Source organism: Lemur catta, chromosome 20 (assembly GCF_020740605.2).
Source record: "Lemur catta isolate mLemCat1 chromosome 20, mLemCat1.pri, whole genome shotgun sequence".
Classification (NCBI taxonomy): Eukaryota; Metazoa; Chordata; class Mammalia; order Primates; family Lemuridae; genus Lemur; species Lemur catta.
The window spans coordinates 15272301-15290397 of record NC_059147.1 but is presented as its reverse complement, the minus strand read 5'-3'; the positions used below and the strand labels follow the sequence as shown (position 1 = coordinate 15290397).

Here is an 18097-nt window from a genome sequence, read left to right as displayed (position 1 = left end):
ACTTGTTTCATTCATTGCTTTCCAAAATCCTGAAAATTCTTTTTCTTTAGGGCTCTTTTTATATGTGAATTATGTTCTCGGTAGACAGAGCTGCCTTTAATTAATATGGGCTGAGCATGGGGGAGATTTCATCTCGTAGTCGCTGGACATGGGGCCAGTCTTGGTCCTTACTTTAACTTCCCTTGTGACTTTGAACATGTCATTTCATCTCATCATGTATTAATTTTCTCATCTGTTCCCTTCAGACTAATTAATACCTGTCCCACCTTCCTCACAGGCTTGTTGGGCAACTCAAAGGAGTAACTACAGCTCACAGCGCTTCTAAATTAAGCTGTGCTCTAGAAACATACCATGATCTCACTGACTCTCACCTAAGTTGGTTTTTCAAGAAATTCTTCAAATTAATTTTACTTTTTCCAGCCCCCTCCAAGAATGCCGAGACAGCTCAGCCTATTTTCTTTTTCAATATGTAAAGAAAGGATCAAGAAGTTTCTAGATGGGCAGAAAATGGCCCAACTAGTTTTGGCGCTTATTTACACATTGAAGAGATTTCAGTGTTCAGCCCAGAAGAGGTAGTTTCTCTCTCTCTTCTTGCTGGGGCACAGGAGATTACATACAATGATTACATGTCTCTACTCTGCAGATATGTTGCGGGCCTGGAAAACCTGGAAAACTGGCTGAGCATTTGTTTATCAGAGTGTTGATGGGAGTTGGGGGGGCCACACGGATGAAGGGGTCCACAGAACTTGGCAGTGGGCCTCAGAGGGCTCCAGCACAAAGCCAGATTTGGATGTAAGAACTGCAGGGTCAAGGACAGGGGGGTGTCACACAATGACTGCCTCGAAGTTAGTAGGATCAGTTTCCTTCTTGGAAGATTCAGGTGAAGTAAAGCTTCGGGAGTCTGCATGGCAATCGGGCACTCTGGATTGCAAAGAGCGAGTTTCTCTTCCCTCAATCCCATCTTTGCCTCCATAAAGGAATAAGTTAAAAAAGAAAGATTCTTTTAAAAAAAAGTCTTACTGCTCAATAAATCCCTGTGAAAAAAAGAGGGGGGAGAAAGAATGCACATTAGTCTTCCATTAAAAATAGATCAGAAAAGTACCCAAAAGAAAAACCCCCACAACAATGAAATAAATTAGGATGATACAACTGGAGGCCTGCAAATGAGTTTGCTAAATGTTATATTTTCTCAAGCCACTTAGATTTTTAACTTCCTGTTTCTGCCCGAAGCAATAAAGACAGGAACACTGTCATTAGCTTCAAAAACCATTTCTTTTTTTTTCTTTTTCTTTCTTTTTTTTTTTAGCTCCTAGCTGCATTTGTTATTTTTCTCTTTCCCCCCTCAGCTGTAGCCCTGCATTTATTACAGTGCAGGTGCATCTTGCTTTCGAGTTTAACTGAGATGAAAAGAGTGAGGAAACGCGCTCTCTTCCACTTGCAGGAGAGTGGAGACGAACCCGGTGAACGAGAGTCGGGTGGGAGCCTTTGGGCTGGAAAGCCTGTGCTCTGACGAGCTGTCTGGTCTGTTAGGGCTTTTCGGGACGGCTCCCCAATAATGCTGGAGTGTCTGTCCCCTCCACGCCCTGTGATCAGATAACCCCCGATGATAACATGCCAGAGGATAATCCCTTGCATTGTTCAATAAAGTAATTGGTTTGTCCCCTCACTTAGCCCCTTAAGAACCAAAAAGAATGTGCCACTGAGATGCTATTTATAACAATTTTCACCTCTTGCCTCTGGGGCGTAAATTGGAAACCTAATTTTAGATCCATAAAAGCCAAAAAAATGTGTAGGAGAAGCCCCAAAATAAAATATTCCAGGGCAGCTCATGAATGTCCTTCGAACAGGTTAAAGTTGATTTACCTGACTGTGGATATTTAATTATGTCATTGAAAAAACACCAGTAATTAAATCATTATTTCATAGATGTTAGGTCCAAGGACATTCGAGAGGAAGTCAAAGGCAGAGGGAGGAAGGATGGGACGATGGCAGCCCAAAGGGCTGCTGGAGAGGAATGAGCGCAGGCTGTGCAATTAGACAGAGTTCAAATCCATCTGTGCCGCCGGATCATCTCGCCTTACTCGCCTCTCTGAACCTTCATTTGCTCACAATGAGGGTAATAATCCCCACCTCCATGGTTTCTAGTGAAACTTAGAAATGCAGATGTCGCTCAGTACCTTGCAGGTAGTTGGTTGGTCTGTAAACCATTGCAGAGGTAGCTGTTATTTGTTTACTGTTACTGTTCAGGACACCTGTCACTGTCCCACCAAAGAACTGCCTGTCTCCCTTTCAGAATTTTCCCCAAGCATCTTCATGACATTGTGTAGAGTGCTCACACCCAACAGATCTCAGAACGTGTGTGTTTTCTGGGGGGCCAGACTGAAAAATGCACTCTTTCATGAGTGAGCCAGATGTCTATCTCTCTCATGGAATTTTGGGTTTGAAAACCTCCCATTTCCTGAAAGGCTTCAGCCTCCAAGACAGCTCTGCTACCTGATCTATAGATGCCCGTGACAGCTCTGCTTCATGCCTGCCGCGTCCTGATCTCTCCAGATGCATTACAGCTCTGCTCGTCTGAGCAGCATAAACCCTGAGGGTTCCAACTGGGGAGAGGTTCCAGCACCTACATTTCAGGGAGCCACTTTGGGGGCCGGTCGTAGGCAGCCTTTGGCCCCAGTGACCTTCCTTCTCGGTGCTACTCCCATGGCTATGTTATTAATATGTAACATGACCAAAGGGACTCTTGCAGATGTAACTAAGGTAGGTAATCAGCTGACTTTAGGATAAGGACAGTATCGCAAGAGCTCTTCTAAGCAGAGGAGGGAGGTAGACGAGGGAATGAGACAGAGGCCGCAGAGAGGAGGCAGACAGACCACAAGCATGAAGGACTTGACGTACTGTGGCTGGCTTTGAAGATGGAGGGGTACGTGGCGAGAAATAGGGGCAGCCTCCAGAAGCTAAGAACTAGCTCTGGCTGACAGTCAGGAGGAAATAGGGACCTCAGTCCTACAACTGCATGGAAAATGGGGACGTCAGTGCTACAGCCACATGGAACTGGATTCTGCCGATAACCTGAATGAGATTGGGAGCAGATTCTGCCTCCCAGCCTCCAGAAAAGAGCCCCGGGCTGGCTGACACCTTGACTTTGGCCTTGTGAGACCGTAAACAGAAAACCCATCTGAGCCACACTGTACCTGGACTTCTGACCCACAGCAACTGCGCGATCACAGACAGATGTGTTGTGTTGAGTGGGTGGTAACTTGTTATGGCAGCATGGAAAACTAACACAGCACCGAGGGGCCTTCCACGGGGTGGGTCGCAACCAGCCCTCAGCTCATCCAGCGTGCTTCCTCTCAGCCTCCTTCCTCTTGTCCCCTCCCGAGAGAATCAGCTGCCCTCATTCAAGAGAATTGCCTTTGTTTGATTATGAGTGTGTTCAGCGTCATCCTCAGCCTAATTATTGCTTTTGACTGACCCCCAACAGATAATGCTGCACGTCATGCTGTACTACTTTTAATTTCACAGATGAACACATCTCTGTTCTTTCCACCCCCCTCTCCAAGCCTCGTGTTAACTCCATCTGGACGAGGTGTTGAGGTGTGTATATGGCTTCTTCTGGACTCCATGCCGCAGCTGCCCTGGATCCACCCCGCGGGGCAAATGTGACAAATAAAAGGTTTTCCTCTTCAGTGATGAACACCTTGCTGTGTGCGCCCTTCACTGTCTGGCCTGTGGGTTGGAGTCTGACACATCGCTCCACGTCTATGTAACATTTTGTGGATCTCAGTCCTACCTTCTTTATAGCTACAGCAGTATTTATTTATTACTTATCATAGACCAGGCACAGGATAACCTAAGGGCGTTTCATGCATTATAACCTAATTATAACACTCCCATTTGACAGATGAGAGGACTGAGGCTTATAGACTTTCCAAAGCTGTGTAGCTATAAGTATAATATTATGTTTGAACTTGGGCAGTGACACAAGAGAACATAATCTTAACCAGAGAACATTGCATATGGTTTTGTTTAGTTTTGAGTTTTTTTTTTTTTTTTGGTTAAAAAATAGAGTGAGTATGATCTCTGTTTTCCCATCTTCATAGATTACAGATTCCCCATCTCATCCATCCTTTTCCAACCCTCCCTCCCAGTCTCTTGGTTGAATTTGTTGCCTCCAACCCAAATGCATTACGTAGTGTGTGTAGGATGGGGCGTGGGGTGTTAGTTATTTCCTTGAGGAAAAAGGAAAAGAAAAGTTGACTACTTTTCAGTGTTCTCTACTGCAAAAGCATGGTGGCATGCCATTGTTCTGAGAGGAAGGGACTTGTTTGCCTTATCAGCTCTTGATGAAATAGGATATTAGGTTAGAAAACTAAGTAATAGCAGGTGCACTTGAGTTTGAGGAGAGACAAAGCAGAACTCAAGGTCTAATTTTTTTCTGTTCAGACTGGACCTTCCCCCACCCCCTGGTTTCTGGTATTACAAACTGCAGATTTCTAAACTCATAAAAGATCGAACTTAAAATGATTCTATTATACGGGGTAAGAATTTTGAGCTGGCATTCTTTATCCTTAGGACGTTGTTTTTTGTAAGCCTTTTAGTAACGGTTCCTCTTAGCTACTTGTAATGATAAAACTGGGAGTTTTCAAAAGAAATCTGAAATGATCTACTGGCATTGTGCCTAGGACTTTGGGAAACTTCAAGAAGGTTGGCACCTTTGGGGAAAACCAGACTTCTGCAGTTATGGCGCCGACTGTCTCCTCTTATTATAGTGCGAGGCGTTTGGCAGGGGTGTGGCAACTGAAGACCCAGGGGTGACACTGGCAAGAGTTCGAATCTCGGGAGCCCTAAAACATCCAGTTCTTTCCAGCCCTACTCAGATGCCTCTCTTGATTTCACTGCCCAGTACCTTCATCTCAGGCAAGAAGTGGTAGGTGGCAATGATTATAGGACAATGAGAGGAAGAGACCAGATGAGGATGGAATTTTTATTTTCAATCATCAGTGACAAAAACCGAACCCTAACTGGCTTAGACAAAAAAAGGGAATTTATTGGTTCATAGAACCGGAAAGATCTGGCATGGTTTGATCCAGGTGATCAGATGACGTGGTTATAATTTTATTTCTGTGTAACTTTCAGTTGCTTGCCTTTGTGTAAAGTTCCTTTGCAGACAGGCTCCCTCCAGGAGGGCAGACATGGCCACCGTAGGCGTACACCCTTCATGTTCAAGGAATACTGTGGGAAAAAGTCCCGTGGCTGACTCTCATTGGCTCTCAGAGGGTCACATATAATGACTCTCATTGGCTCTCAGTGGGTCACATGTAAATCCCTGAGCCAATCACTGTCACCCTGTCTAGACCTGGGATAAATGCTACCTTGGAACTGGGGAATGGGATCACCTTGACCCAAACCACATAGAATGTGAGGTATGAAGTAAGAAAGGCATGTTGTTGCTGGGAAGAGGAGAGTGGATATTAAAAAGACAAAAACAACAGGCTTCCATGACAGCAGCAGTCCTACTAGATCAATACCCATTCCAGGAGACAGTGGTGGTCTTAATGTTGATCTTGCGGTAGGATCATCCACAGTAGAGTTGGAAACTGCTGCCTTGCCTTGTACCCTGGAGCAATATACCAGGCATGGGCCCATGGAAGGGACGAGATAGAGGTACATACTTACCATCATGAAGGGGTCCAGCCAGGATGGTGCTAGCAGGAAAGACCTGAACAGGACAAGAGGTAGTTCCTTGCAGCAGCACTCTAGGGACAGATGGCAGCATCCTTGCCATGGAAGTGGGTGAGAGGCCCATGGAATCCAGCAGGCAGGTGGTTCTCTTCCGTCCCATTTTTAAACTGTGGCAGAGTGATTTTTTGAAACTCAAATCTGAATATGCCATTCCTATTTTTCCCACCTCCAGATAAACCACACCAATGATTTTCTATTGCTCTTAGGATAAAGGACTGCTAAACATAATCTCCAATTCCTCCACCCAGCCATCTAACCCCTGCCTACCTCTCCTGTCTTGTTTATTCCTGCTCTCACCTTAACTCTCTGCATTCCTACTACCTTGGCTTTCTTTCAGCTTCTTGCCCTGCTGCCTCCTGCCACAGGGCCTTTGCACATCCTCTACTTCACCTTTACTCATTCTTTGTATGTTTGCTCAATTGTCACTTCCTCCAGCAAGCCTTCCCTGACTGCATGAACACCTCCTATAAGTTCTCATGGTTCTATACATTTCCTCTTGGCAGCAATGCAGTGAGCTGCACTTTTACATTTACTTTTGTGTTTATGTATCAATCTCTGTTTTTCCCCCTTGACAGTAAGCTCCAGTGGGCATGTTTGTTTTGAGTCACCAGTGCATCCCTAGTGCCCAGCCCAGGGCTTAGCAGTCAGCAAACATTCCTTGAATGAGTGAATGAATGAGTCCATGAATAACTTTATGCTTCAGAGGCACTTGTTGAGGCTTCTAGAATAATTCTTTAGAGGGAAACAGGAATCAAAGGTAAACCTGAACCTGGCCTATGGGAAGCATGGGCCAGCAAAGTCTTCAGCAAAACTGCAGAATGCTCATGACAGATCACCCATTTCCCTGATTTTTTATTTCCTTGGAATTTTTTTTATATACTTGTTGGCCGTGGTGGTGGTGGCAGTGGTGGTGGTGGTGAAAATGACCATATATTCACTGAGTTGATTGTTCAATTCAGCCACCGCTGACCACTCCTGACACTCTAACCTCCTACGTTAGAGCCCTTGCAAAGTTCAGCCTTTGTCCTAATCATGCAGGGCAAATGTAATCAAAGTGTTTCCCTTTGGACCTAGACCGAGCAGGCTGAAGTTTATCCTTGGTCTATATAAGATAATAGATTTGTAAAACAAATCAATAGTGCAGGCACAATTACAGCGGGGCATGAGGGGGGAACATATTTAACCTACTTTAGAGAACAAACTCTTTTTAAGGGCTTTGCACACTAATTGTATGCAAATGGATGCTGCTAATTGCAAACATGAGATTCAAACCTAGTCAAATTAGAAACCTATTCATCAACAGTCCCTTTAGGACCTCCCCTCTCCTCTCAGCAGTTTAAGTTGCTGCTTTATGGCTACAGTCTACCGTCTTCCTAACGTCCAGTTTACCATTGGCTTCCTCCCCACCCATTGCCCCAGGAGACTCATTGAGGGCAGAGACTGTGTCCCCTTCACTCTTGCCTCAGTGCCCAGCTCAGCCCAGCAGGTACCACACTTCAAAACAGAACCACTTATTGAGGTCCTCCTCTGTGCCAGGCATTATCAACAGGCAAGGACAGTAAAGACTGCATGCGTGGATGGATTAATTCTTTTCTGGAATGCTTGCGCTCATCACCCAGTTTCAAACCTGAGCCAGCCCTTCCGTCTCAGCTCGGAGTCCACCTACCCCGAGGTACCCAGCTGGATGTGATCAATCCACCCTCCAATCTTAGGTAGTTTTTTGTCTGTTGCATTTATTTGACACTTTTCATTTACTGCCTTATATTGTATTTGTTTTTATTCATTAATTCAACAGTCATCTACTGACTGCTACTGAATGTAAGTGCCTGTGCAAGATGCTGCAGGGGAAAAAAAGATGGGCAACACATGGTCCTTGCATTCATATGTTATTTCTCCTATTCAGTGGCAACATATGTCAAGGCAAGGACCATATCTTATTCATTTTCTAGTCATCTTTAAAAAAAAAATCTCTCATAAAAGGGGCTGGCAGAATAGGCATTCTTGCATATTTTTTGGATGGATGGATGGATGGATGGTTGGATGATTGGACAGATGAATGGATACATCGATGGATGAGTGGTTGGGTGGATGGATAAATGATGCATAGAAAGATGGATGGTGAAATTTTTATATTTTACTGAAAATCTGCAATAATAGCACTAAAAATAATGTAGCTGCCCAAATATCCCATTTCCCTTATGTACTTGTGGAGCAACAGCGAAGTGCCAAGCCCATGCGGGGAACTGGAAATAGACACATAAACTAGTACAAATACGACACAGACCTGGCCTCAATGACTTCTTGATAAGGGAGTGTAGGCACATAAACAAGTCCCTATGGTGAGAACTGGGGTGGGGGTGGAGGCTATAACAAAAATCACATACAGTGCTCTGTGGGAAGCACAGATATTTGATCACTTTGTCCTTTCTTGATCAGGGAACTCTGCAGAGAAGAGGAGACAGTTGAAGGCTGTGTTTGATTTTGCCCCATGGAAAAATGACCCTCTGCAGTTAGGATCCGCCAGGGGAGAGACCGCAGGTGTCAGAGACTGGGGTCAATACGCTACAGCTGCAATGGTGGGGCTCAAATGATGTTCAGCACATCCTCACAGATGGGCCACCAAATGTTCCTCATACTCTAAAATAGATATTGTCCACAGCTGCACAGACAGTGTTGAGAGGAACACTGAGGAGAGGAGTCAGGTGTTCCGCGACACTCAGGTCAAACTTGAGGCAAGTGAGAGGTGCGAGTTACATAGAGTCCCAGAGAACTTGGACCAAAAGAGATTCTATTTTTACTGGAACATGTGAGAGTGTGGATCACAATCAGGACAGTAAAAAGTCCACCTCAAATAGGAACACCATGCTGAAGGTGTATGAGAAGTAGACTTTCTACCAGCAAATTTTCCAAATTAAACTTCTTTCCCCTTTAAAAAAAAATAGACTTTGTTTTTTAGAGCAGTTTTGGGTTCAGAGCAAAATTGAGCAGAAAGTACAAAGAGGTCCCATATGCCCCCTGCCCATCCCCTACACCAACTTCTCCCACCAACTATATCCACGTCCCTACCAGATTAGGCCATTTGTTAGAACAGATGACTCTATAATACATCGGCACATCGTTATCCCCCAAAGTCCATAGTTTACATTAGGGTTCACGCTTGGTGTTGTACATTCTATGGGTTTTCACAAATGTGTAATGATACATCTCTATCATATATCATACTATACAGAGTAACTCGTTTCATTGCTCTAAAAATCCCGTTTTACTGTTTAATCTCTTTGAGCATGTATGAATGTTTGAGTTTCAAATGTGTGCCATCCACAAGGAATTTGGGATCTGCTGAACATGGCCTCGGAGCCATAAGGAGACACAGAAGAGGTGACAGGAGGTAGAGCAGGTGGCCTGTGGCCACTTTCGGAAATCGTAAAGGAGAGTATCTCAAACATGTCGGTTTGAGTCACTCAAAATTCTGGGAAATAGGATGTTTTCTAAAAATGGTTTGCCGCCACTTCTGAAAAGTTGCCGTTCCTCCAGGTACGTGGGTATCTTCGGTGAGAACAAATTTCCTGGCTGCTTGAGGTCTCTGTTCAGCCTTTAGGGTCTCAGCATCATAATGTTTCTTACCCACGTGCTTTATCTAATAGACTCGCCTGATGTGACGTCTTATAGCACCCTTTGTCTCTGAGTGATTTGCACCAGGGAGATAATAAACACTCAAGGGTTATACTCAGAAAGTCAAAAACAGCCCAAATGTTGCAATCTGAGGTATTTGCACTTAAAAAGGCAACATTTACTGAAATGGCTGGGGGGGGCACATGACTTTTCCAGCAAACCACACCACCATCCCTTTCTGTGGGGAAGTAATTATTTTGAGATACCGACACACATGACGACCAGATGAATTATCTGAGAAAACTTAGCATCTAATGATATTCTTTTGAGATCACAAGGAAGAATTATATTAGCTTGAGATGAGTTGTTTTTTTCTTTTTTTTCCTCTCTCCCTCTCTCTTTAGTTGTAAAAACAGTCACAAATGTGAGTGCTTTGGTGGGCTTGAACCTGTCAACAGCCAGTGGCCCGCTGTGGAGATAGGGATGTCACCTGTCTTTGGGGCTGAGACACCATAACAGGTGTTTCCGTGGGAACTGGGCGTCTACCGCTGCACACCTCTAATCTGGGATCTTCTTTCTGGTGAAGTGCCCATGATTCATAACTCAGTCACGTTACAAGGAATGTCTTTTTTTCAGATAGATTCTGTCTCTAAGAACTTAAGTCAAGGGATTTTCAAAGAGTCGCTTGATTTATGTGCGTGAACCTCTCACTCAGGAAAAGAACTTTTGTTTGGCAAACACCATAGGAACAGAGGCCTTAAAAAAATAATTAGGACTCTCTTCTCCTGCTTGAATCTCAATGCTTTCCCCGCACGCAGGGGTGTGGGTGGCCCACTGGCGCATTTGCGAATTTGCAGAGAAGAGGTTGGGGAGGGGGGCGGGGGAGACATGACTAAACCTCCCTTTCTTTTGTTTGTGCAACAACTCAATTCACTGTCACCACATCAGCATATTTTGCTGCAAATCTCAGTGCCCTCTCACTTTCGTTTTACTTAATGCATTTCTACATTTTCCCAAGGCCACAGGAGCTGTTTTCTTGCGAGTGGCACGCCTGCCTCAAATAACGAAAATTGCCTGGGTCTTGGAATCTGAGCCTTCATATTCTCCCATATATTATTTGGTCCTATTGTTCCTTAACTTGCTCATCATTCACTCGGTGAAGGGAAATTCCATTTGGTCCTTTTAAGACCGCCAGACTAGCTGACTTAAAACACTCAGCCCCAGTTCCTTCTGAATATTTCGGTTCTTTATTGAAATGGTCCTTTTAATGTCATCTTTAATTTAATCAAATAGTGTCATCAAAATAACATTTACTCTATTACTGCAAATTCACTGCATTATTAACTAGTGTAACTAGACAAAAAAGATGGTACAAACCCCCATGGAAATATATACTTACTGTAAAAGTGGATACAGTTCATAGATGTTCTATATTTAATTTGCAGTTTCAAAGCACTCTCTATGGAGAGGTTTTATGGTTCTGAAATAATTTAAAAACACACTTTACTACAATCCATAGCAGGTAGTTTTTGCCAATTTGGGAAGTTATGGTGCCTTGTACTTTCCAAAGTAAGCTGAACAGTGTTTTTTAACAGTGAGGTACCTCTCTCCTCCATTAGAAATGGGAGTCTATCCTTGTACCACAAGCGGTACAACCAAGGATTCCCTAGTTTTCTTTTGGTACCCTGAAACCAACCAGATATAAATTACCTGGTATTTGCAGGTGGCACCAGGATTCAATTAGCTTGATGAAAAATACCAACTCTTCAAATACCATTTTGAAGAGTTTGATCAGTAAACAGGTCATGGTTGGGGCAGGAGGTATAGGATGAGGTGATTATGTAATTTTACAGGTCTTCCTTTGATTCAAAAGAAAAAATATTTGTTGCATTCAACTCCATAGGCTCAGCATAGCATAGTGGAATGAGCCTGGGACTAAAAGGCAAGAGTTCTGGGGTTCAAGATCTTAAGTAAATTATTTGCAAGGCCTTACTTTTCCCATCTGTTTTTAAGAGGGAGTTCTCTGATAGCAAACCATTTAATATCAAGATAATCCAATTTTTAAAAAATGCTTGTCTACCCACTTTTTCTTGAGATTAGGAAGACCATCTTCTAATTAGAATTTTTATCTGAACTTACCACTAGCTATTTCTTTGTATAATATGAAAATAAAATACCAGTGGAGCATCTCTACTTCAAGATTTTCATTCTTCTCATTGCTAAGAAATTCTGTTCCTGAAGGAATATTGGACAGACTTCAAAATAAGGGCATTAAGCTAAATTCATTTATTTTCAAAAGGCATTTTGTTTTTACACCTGTTGCTGCACCTGCCACCAGCCAAGTGCTATGCTGGGGCCTGAGAAAGCAAAGACAGATGAGGACAAGGTCTCTCTCTTTTCAAACGTGAAGCCTAGCCAGTGACACAAACATTTGTAAAGATAAGAATAATAAAGTAATTCAGGTGTGATAATAGTAAGTGTCACCGAGCTAGCCATCCATCCATCCATCCACTCATCCATCTATCCACCCATCCATTCATCTGTCCCTCCATCCATCTATCCGTCCATCCACTTCCAGGATGTGAGAATGAGTGGTGCCGATGCCTAATGTAATACATAGGCAGGTGTCTGGGTGGAAGATCAAAGAGCTGCCCCAAATTTGCAGGATTAGTAAAGTGGAGGTCCAGACATAAGACCCCATACAAATAAGACACGAAAAGGGCTGGAAGCCTTTCTAGGGCCAAAGGCACAGACGGATGAATCCGAGACAGGCGGGGTAAAGATGAGCTCTATCTGTGGTTGTCAACCCTGCTGGAATCATCTGATTAACTGTAAAATATCCCGATGCCTGGGTTCTTTTCTGGAAAGTCTGATCTAATTGGGTAAGGGGACAGCCTGGGCATCAGGAGTTTTAAGACTCCCTAGGTGATTCTAATTAGCAACCACGGTTAAGAATACAGGGTGTGTGTAAGGGGAGACCTTTCTGGCTGATTAAAGAAAGTACCAGTGGTGTTTGTGCCTTGGGTCTGTCAGTGGGTATATGGTGCATGGTGGGCCAAGGTTAGGCCACATGTCACAGGGGTGAGGGAGAAGGGATTATGTTCTGGCTTACACAGCAGGGACGACACTGAAGCTGCACAACTAATTCCAGACACCCATGTTCTGGTGTAAAGAATTGCTGGCACTTGACATGTAATATTTGACCCCAAGACTGGCCGTACTTTGGGTCACAGGTCAAAGACACCCCCACCCCTGGCTAGGAAAGACAGAAAATGACTGAACCAGGGCTTCATTTCTTCTCATGTAGTGAGTGCTTGGCTGGTGGTACTTTCAAAACCAAGTCAGCGTTTGTTGCTGCTGAGTGACTGGGCTGATGTCACCCATCCTTGAGCTATCCACACTTGTTCTCTGACAACCTTAAGAGTTGACATGAAAGAAAACTGTCACTCCATGGAAAGCATTCACTTGCTTTAGGTTAAAGGTGCTGGAGATTGCAACGACTGTCTGGTTTTGTCACATTCTTACCACAGAAGGAACTATCTCCATGATGTAGCAGATATTTATTGATTCAGGCACTGCCAGGCATGGAACAGAGCCAGTGGTAAGAAAGAAACAATCTCTGCCTTCAAGGTTCTTACAATCTGGAAGGGACAGGGAGCTCAATCAGGGAGTTCAATACAGCACGCTACTCATAATTCCCCGTGTCATCAGCTGCTGGTTGTATGACTCTATGGTAGAGGTATACAGCACCTAATCCAAAAGGAACATATCTAGCTTTGGGAGTTCTTTTCTATTTAGTTGCCATATTTTTATTTCTTCTTGTTCACTAACATCATCTTTTATTGAATCTCTGCCTCAGTTGTTACATTAGTCACAAGTAAAGAACTTCAGAACTTGTGGGGCGTGCTTTGGTACCCGATTCCCTTTAGTTTCCTGGAAACAGAAGAATCTATAGTGTATTCCCCACAGAGTATCTTTGGAAGAAAGAAATTACTCACTTGTAACTGGATGTCTCACCAGTCAGCTCTACAGGTCTGTGCTTGCTGACTGCGGGCCCATGAGACCCTGGTGGCAGGAACTGGGGATTAACCTGGCAGCCAGGTCTCTGTTCCCATCAGCACCTACTTCCAGAGTGCTCCTGAACAAACCGGGATGTGACTTCTACTTAAGATCCAGGGGCTAGGCCACAGGGGAGCTTGGGAAAGGGATGAACAGGAGGGAGAGGCTCCGTCTTCTTACCTGGAATGTCTCCCAGAGTAGATGGAGAGCCAAGCCCCTGACAAGGGCATCCATCCACCCTGTAGGTAACGTTCCGTGTGGTGTGATTTGGAGGTGGCTTCTTTTTTGTCCATCGCAATAGCTGAATCTCACGCTGGAGGGCAGAGATTGGGGGTCAGCTAGGCATCTTTTTTTTTTTTTTTTTAGAAGGATCTAATTGTGAAGGAGGGAAGAAAAGGCCCGAGGGCACTGGGCGGGGTTAGGAGGCTGAGGAGTTTCACACATTTGTGATTTCCTTGTAGGCCAAGTTTACTCACAGGGATGACAGTCGTTTTCTAAGAAAGTGAGATTGCTTCACATTGCATTTAAAGGCTTAAATAATGTATTCTGTCAGACAATTCTCTGAAATGGTTTTCCAAGTGAATGCATCACAAAGTGCCTAGAAAGAATGCCTGGCATGGGAAGAGGAGGGCATTTAGAAAATGTGAACTGCTTGAATCAAATCTAACTTGAGATGTATCTTACCTATGGTAAGGTGCACACACATTAGAGGTACAGTTCGATGAATTCTTACTCATTTATATAACTGTGTAAACACCACTCAGATCAAGACAAAGAACATTTCCAGCACCCCAGAAGGCTCATCTGTACCCCTTTCTAATCACTACGTTCCATCATCATCACTATTCTGATTTCTATCACCAGGGCTCTTTCTGTTCTTGAGTTTCATATAAATAAAATCACCCAATATGTGTTGTTGGCTCCATAATTAGGCCGTAGGATTCACCCGCAGCCTTTCCTTCTTCTTTATTGCTGTGTGGTATGACATCCTTCAACAGTTTATTATTATGAAAAATTTTAAACATACATAAAAGTTGAAAGAATTTCATAGTAAATACACAGACATGCACCACCCAGATTCTGTTAATACAATTAACATTTCTCTCTCCTTGCATCTCTGCCCTTGTATCCATCCCTCTATCCAGCCATCAGTCCATTTTATTTTATGATTCATTTCAAAATAAGTTGCAGACAGCAGTCACTTCACTCTTAGACACTTAAGCACATGTATCCTTATTGCATTACTGAACTAGAGTTTGGTAGTTCAATAATGCTTATGGTTGTTATGTTGGTGATTTTTAAAAAATAATAATTAGAGTGATGTAATGATAAAGCTATTAAGAGCCAACATTTATTGAGTATGGACTTTCTACCAGACAGTGCACTAAGCACTTGACACATATGTACCTATAGTTACTTCCACCTTAAGATACAGAAACTGAGCCTTAAAGATGCTATTGACTTGTCTAAGTTTGCAGAGAAAAGGAGTCAACTCTGGATTGTGGAGACTTCAAAGCCAGTTGCCAGTATGCAATTCACTTGAATTTGAGTTTCAATTGAGATTTGGTTCAAATTCCATCCTTGCCTCCTATTAGTTGTGTGACTTTGGGCAAGTGAACTAACGTCTCTGAAACTCAGATTTGTCCATCAGTAAAATGGGACAGCAATATCAATACCACAGAGTTATTGTTGATGATGAAATGAGATTTTCAGATGCCTAGTAAAATGCCTGCCTTATTCATATTCATGACCTAATGGTTTCTACTGGAAGAGTCTGGAACTGTTAGCGTCCCTAGAACAAACTGTGTTACTCAACATGGTTTTGTTGCTGTTGTTGCTGTTTTTCGTTTTGGCTCTGTCCTTGCTGCACTGTGATTTGATCCCATTTAAGCAGCTCCCTCTGCAAACACAAACTCTTCTCTATCTCTTCACGCAGTGATGTTATAATATCTGGAGACTTATTGATTATTTGTTTGATTCTATTGTGGGCACAGGAGCAGTTCTTAGATTAACACTATTAGATTTTCCCAAACAATATTGCTGTGGTTTATACAATTGGACGAAACGGGTGATCTAATTTGGACTCAATTTGCTCTAAAGTGGAGCTGGAGGAAGGAGGTGCTGTGATTTGGTTCTGAGCCTGAGAACAAGTATGAAAAAGTTATCTCTTGGTGATATCTGTGTGCTTCATCAATTCCAGATACACTGCGTGAGCAGGTATAAGGATTCAAAGCTTTTTTTTTGCTTGGTTTCTTTTCTTTCCTATGAGCTAAAGAACCTAGCTTTACCTATCCAACTGAGATATTAAACCCACTGATATAATTTATTTTTCCACGTGAAATCTCTCAGAAAAAAAAAAAATCAAGTTGAGTTTTCTAGAGGCAATGGGTTAAGAGGAGATAACAGATATGCCCACAAACAAATCATTTCCTGAAAGCTGTTTTGGATGGAACAAATGGAAAACATCACTTCTTTTCTTTCTCTGTACACCCCCTACCCTGGCATCTAAACATATCTGTAATCATACCGTGTATAGAAGTTTCCATTCTGCTTTTGACCTTAACATTATAACACAGTTCCACAATATTATTGGCTCTTCATTAATATCACTTTTAATGATGCCTATGAATTCCATTTAAGGCTATTACTATAGTTTTTTTTAATTATTCCTGTAATATTGGAAATTTAGATTGCTTCTAGATTTTCATTATTATAAATAAGGCTAAATAGTAACATGTGAGTTTTTTAGACTAATAAATATAATATGTAATATTTAACTATTTTCTAAAATTAGATTTCTAAAAGTAGAATCACTGAGTCAAAGGGTGTATACTTTTTTTAAGCGGCTTAAATATATTTCCAAATTGTTTTCATAGCCTGTCAATATCATTGAAAATGGTGGTCTGGGTACAAATCGAGTGTGCTGTTTGTCCTACTTTGGTGGAATTACTTAACTTTTCTTTGCCTCGGGTTCCAAATCTGTGAACGAGAAAAATAATAATGCCCACCTCATAGAGTTGTTGTGAGGACTGAGTGAGTTAATAATATATATAAAGCGTGTAGACTGTCTGGCACATAGCAAGGGCTTGTAAATACTATCTGTCTATTATTAACTATTACTATTGCCTGCACTGAAGGAAGGGTCTGTGGAGTACACAAATCGTCCAGAGGCTTCCTTTCGTCCATTGTTTTCATTTACCTGCTTCCAGAACTTTCTCGAACACTCACCAGCCTCTGAGATATCTGATGTATGTTGCAGCATGTTTTCCCATGTTTACCTACGTCTCTGAGAAGCTCATCAACACTGAGAGATACCTGGAAGGGAAGAGGCAAGCTTATGATGCAAATTATGGAAATATTAGGTGGATGAATCCAGCCCCAAGCAATCTGCAGGTGACTGCCCCTGACCTCCCCTAGGCTTTTAAAGGCAACAGAACACAGGAAATAGGCATCACGCAGATTTGACCTGTGAGGTCCTGGTGGGTATTAGGTTCTTACTGGTCGAAGGGTCACCATGAATAGCAGGAACTGCAGATGAGGGTGTAGAGTTCCAAATCTGTGGGTTTGTAGAAGCAGGAGGGGCAGGATGGGGGAGACTGGGGGTGGAATCACATAAATAGGCCCTAATGCAGCATCCTGGGACACACTAGCAGCTGCAGGACGAGGAGAGAACAGGGAGAACAGGGAGCCTTTCCTCTTCTCCCCTGGTTCTGTGTTCTCACTTCTCATTTAGTACACACACCTATATATTAAAAATAGGTGTGTCTGTGTCGGTTTAACCTTCCATTCCTCTGCGTTCTCTAGGAGCCAGGTATGGACCTTATGCCTTCTTTTGTTTCCCACTCCCAACACAGTGCACGGTCTATAGGAGAAGATGCGTATGTGTGAATGAATGAGTGGGTAGTTTTCAGAGTATCCAGAAACTATACCTCATCGTCTTACCCATCTAGGCTCTATAGGGAACTGTGAGCACCAGCTGTAGGCAGGAAGCATGTGCTCTGAGTCCCAGGGATTCTATGTGGATGGAGAAAAATTGTCATTGCTAATTGCCAGAGAGACCAGGTCCTGACGGTGGCCAAACACTTCCCTGGGGAGTTCTCACCAACGTTACAGAATGGAGCAGCAATCTTCATTACGGATGCAATTACGTTTCATTGTTAACCATCACAGGCTCAGGGACATTATGGTGACTACTGTAAGTTTGTTTCACATGTAAACTTTGACCTCAAAGCAGTGTGGTGGGCTTTTACCAAAGGACCCTGTCTAGAGGTTCAGGGTGGTGACAATAAGCTTGAGTCCCAGCTGCCAAGGAGGCTGATAACGGGAGAGGCATTTCCTCCTCCTCGTGCTTCTGCTCTTCCTCCTTCTTTTTCTTCCTTTTTTTCTTCTTTTTTTTAACCATGCTCATTGGTTTTAGGAATCATTAGCATGGTAAAGATTAAAGCTATTGGAGATAGCACAGATTGCTTCATTTTATTATGTTCAATTGGATTGGATCCGAGCCATTTGCAAAGTGCAGTATTACCATAAGAAGGGACTTGGAATGTTTGTCACATAATACCCCTTCATGGAGAAGGCAGTTTCTTAAAATTAAAAAAAAAAAAAAAAAAGAAAGAAAGAAAAAAGGAAAAAGAAGATGACTTGAAATAGCATGGCTTTCTTCTGCTTTCAAATGTGTAAC

At 42.9% G+C, this 18097-nt stretch overlaps 1 protein-coding gene across 2 annotated transcripts in view; it reads left to right on the top strand.

The window, feature by feature from the left end:
* Positions 1-18097, top strand: part of WWOX (WW domain containing oxidoreductase) — a 903487-nt gene that overhangs the window by 671745 nt on the left and 213645 nt on the right. Inside the window, exon 9 of one of the 2 annotated variants that reach the window (XM_045533588.1) lies at positions 7282-7478. The exons of the other annotated variant lie outside the window; for it this stretch is intronic. Coding sequence (XP_045389544.1) covers positions 7282-7461 — 180 coding nt within the window. The 3' untranslated portion in view covers positions 7462-7478. Of the gene's footprint in view, positions 1-7281; positions 7479-18097 lie in introns of those variants that run through there. 2 annotated transcript variants of the gene reach the window in all.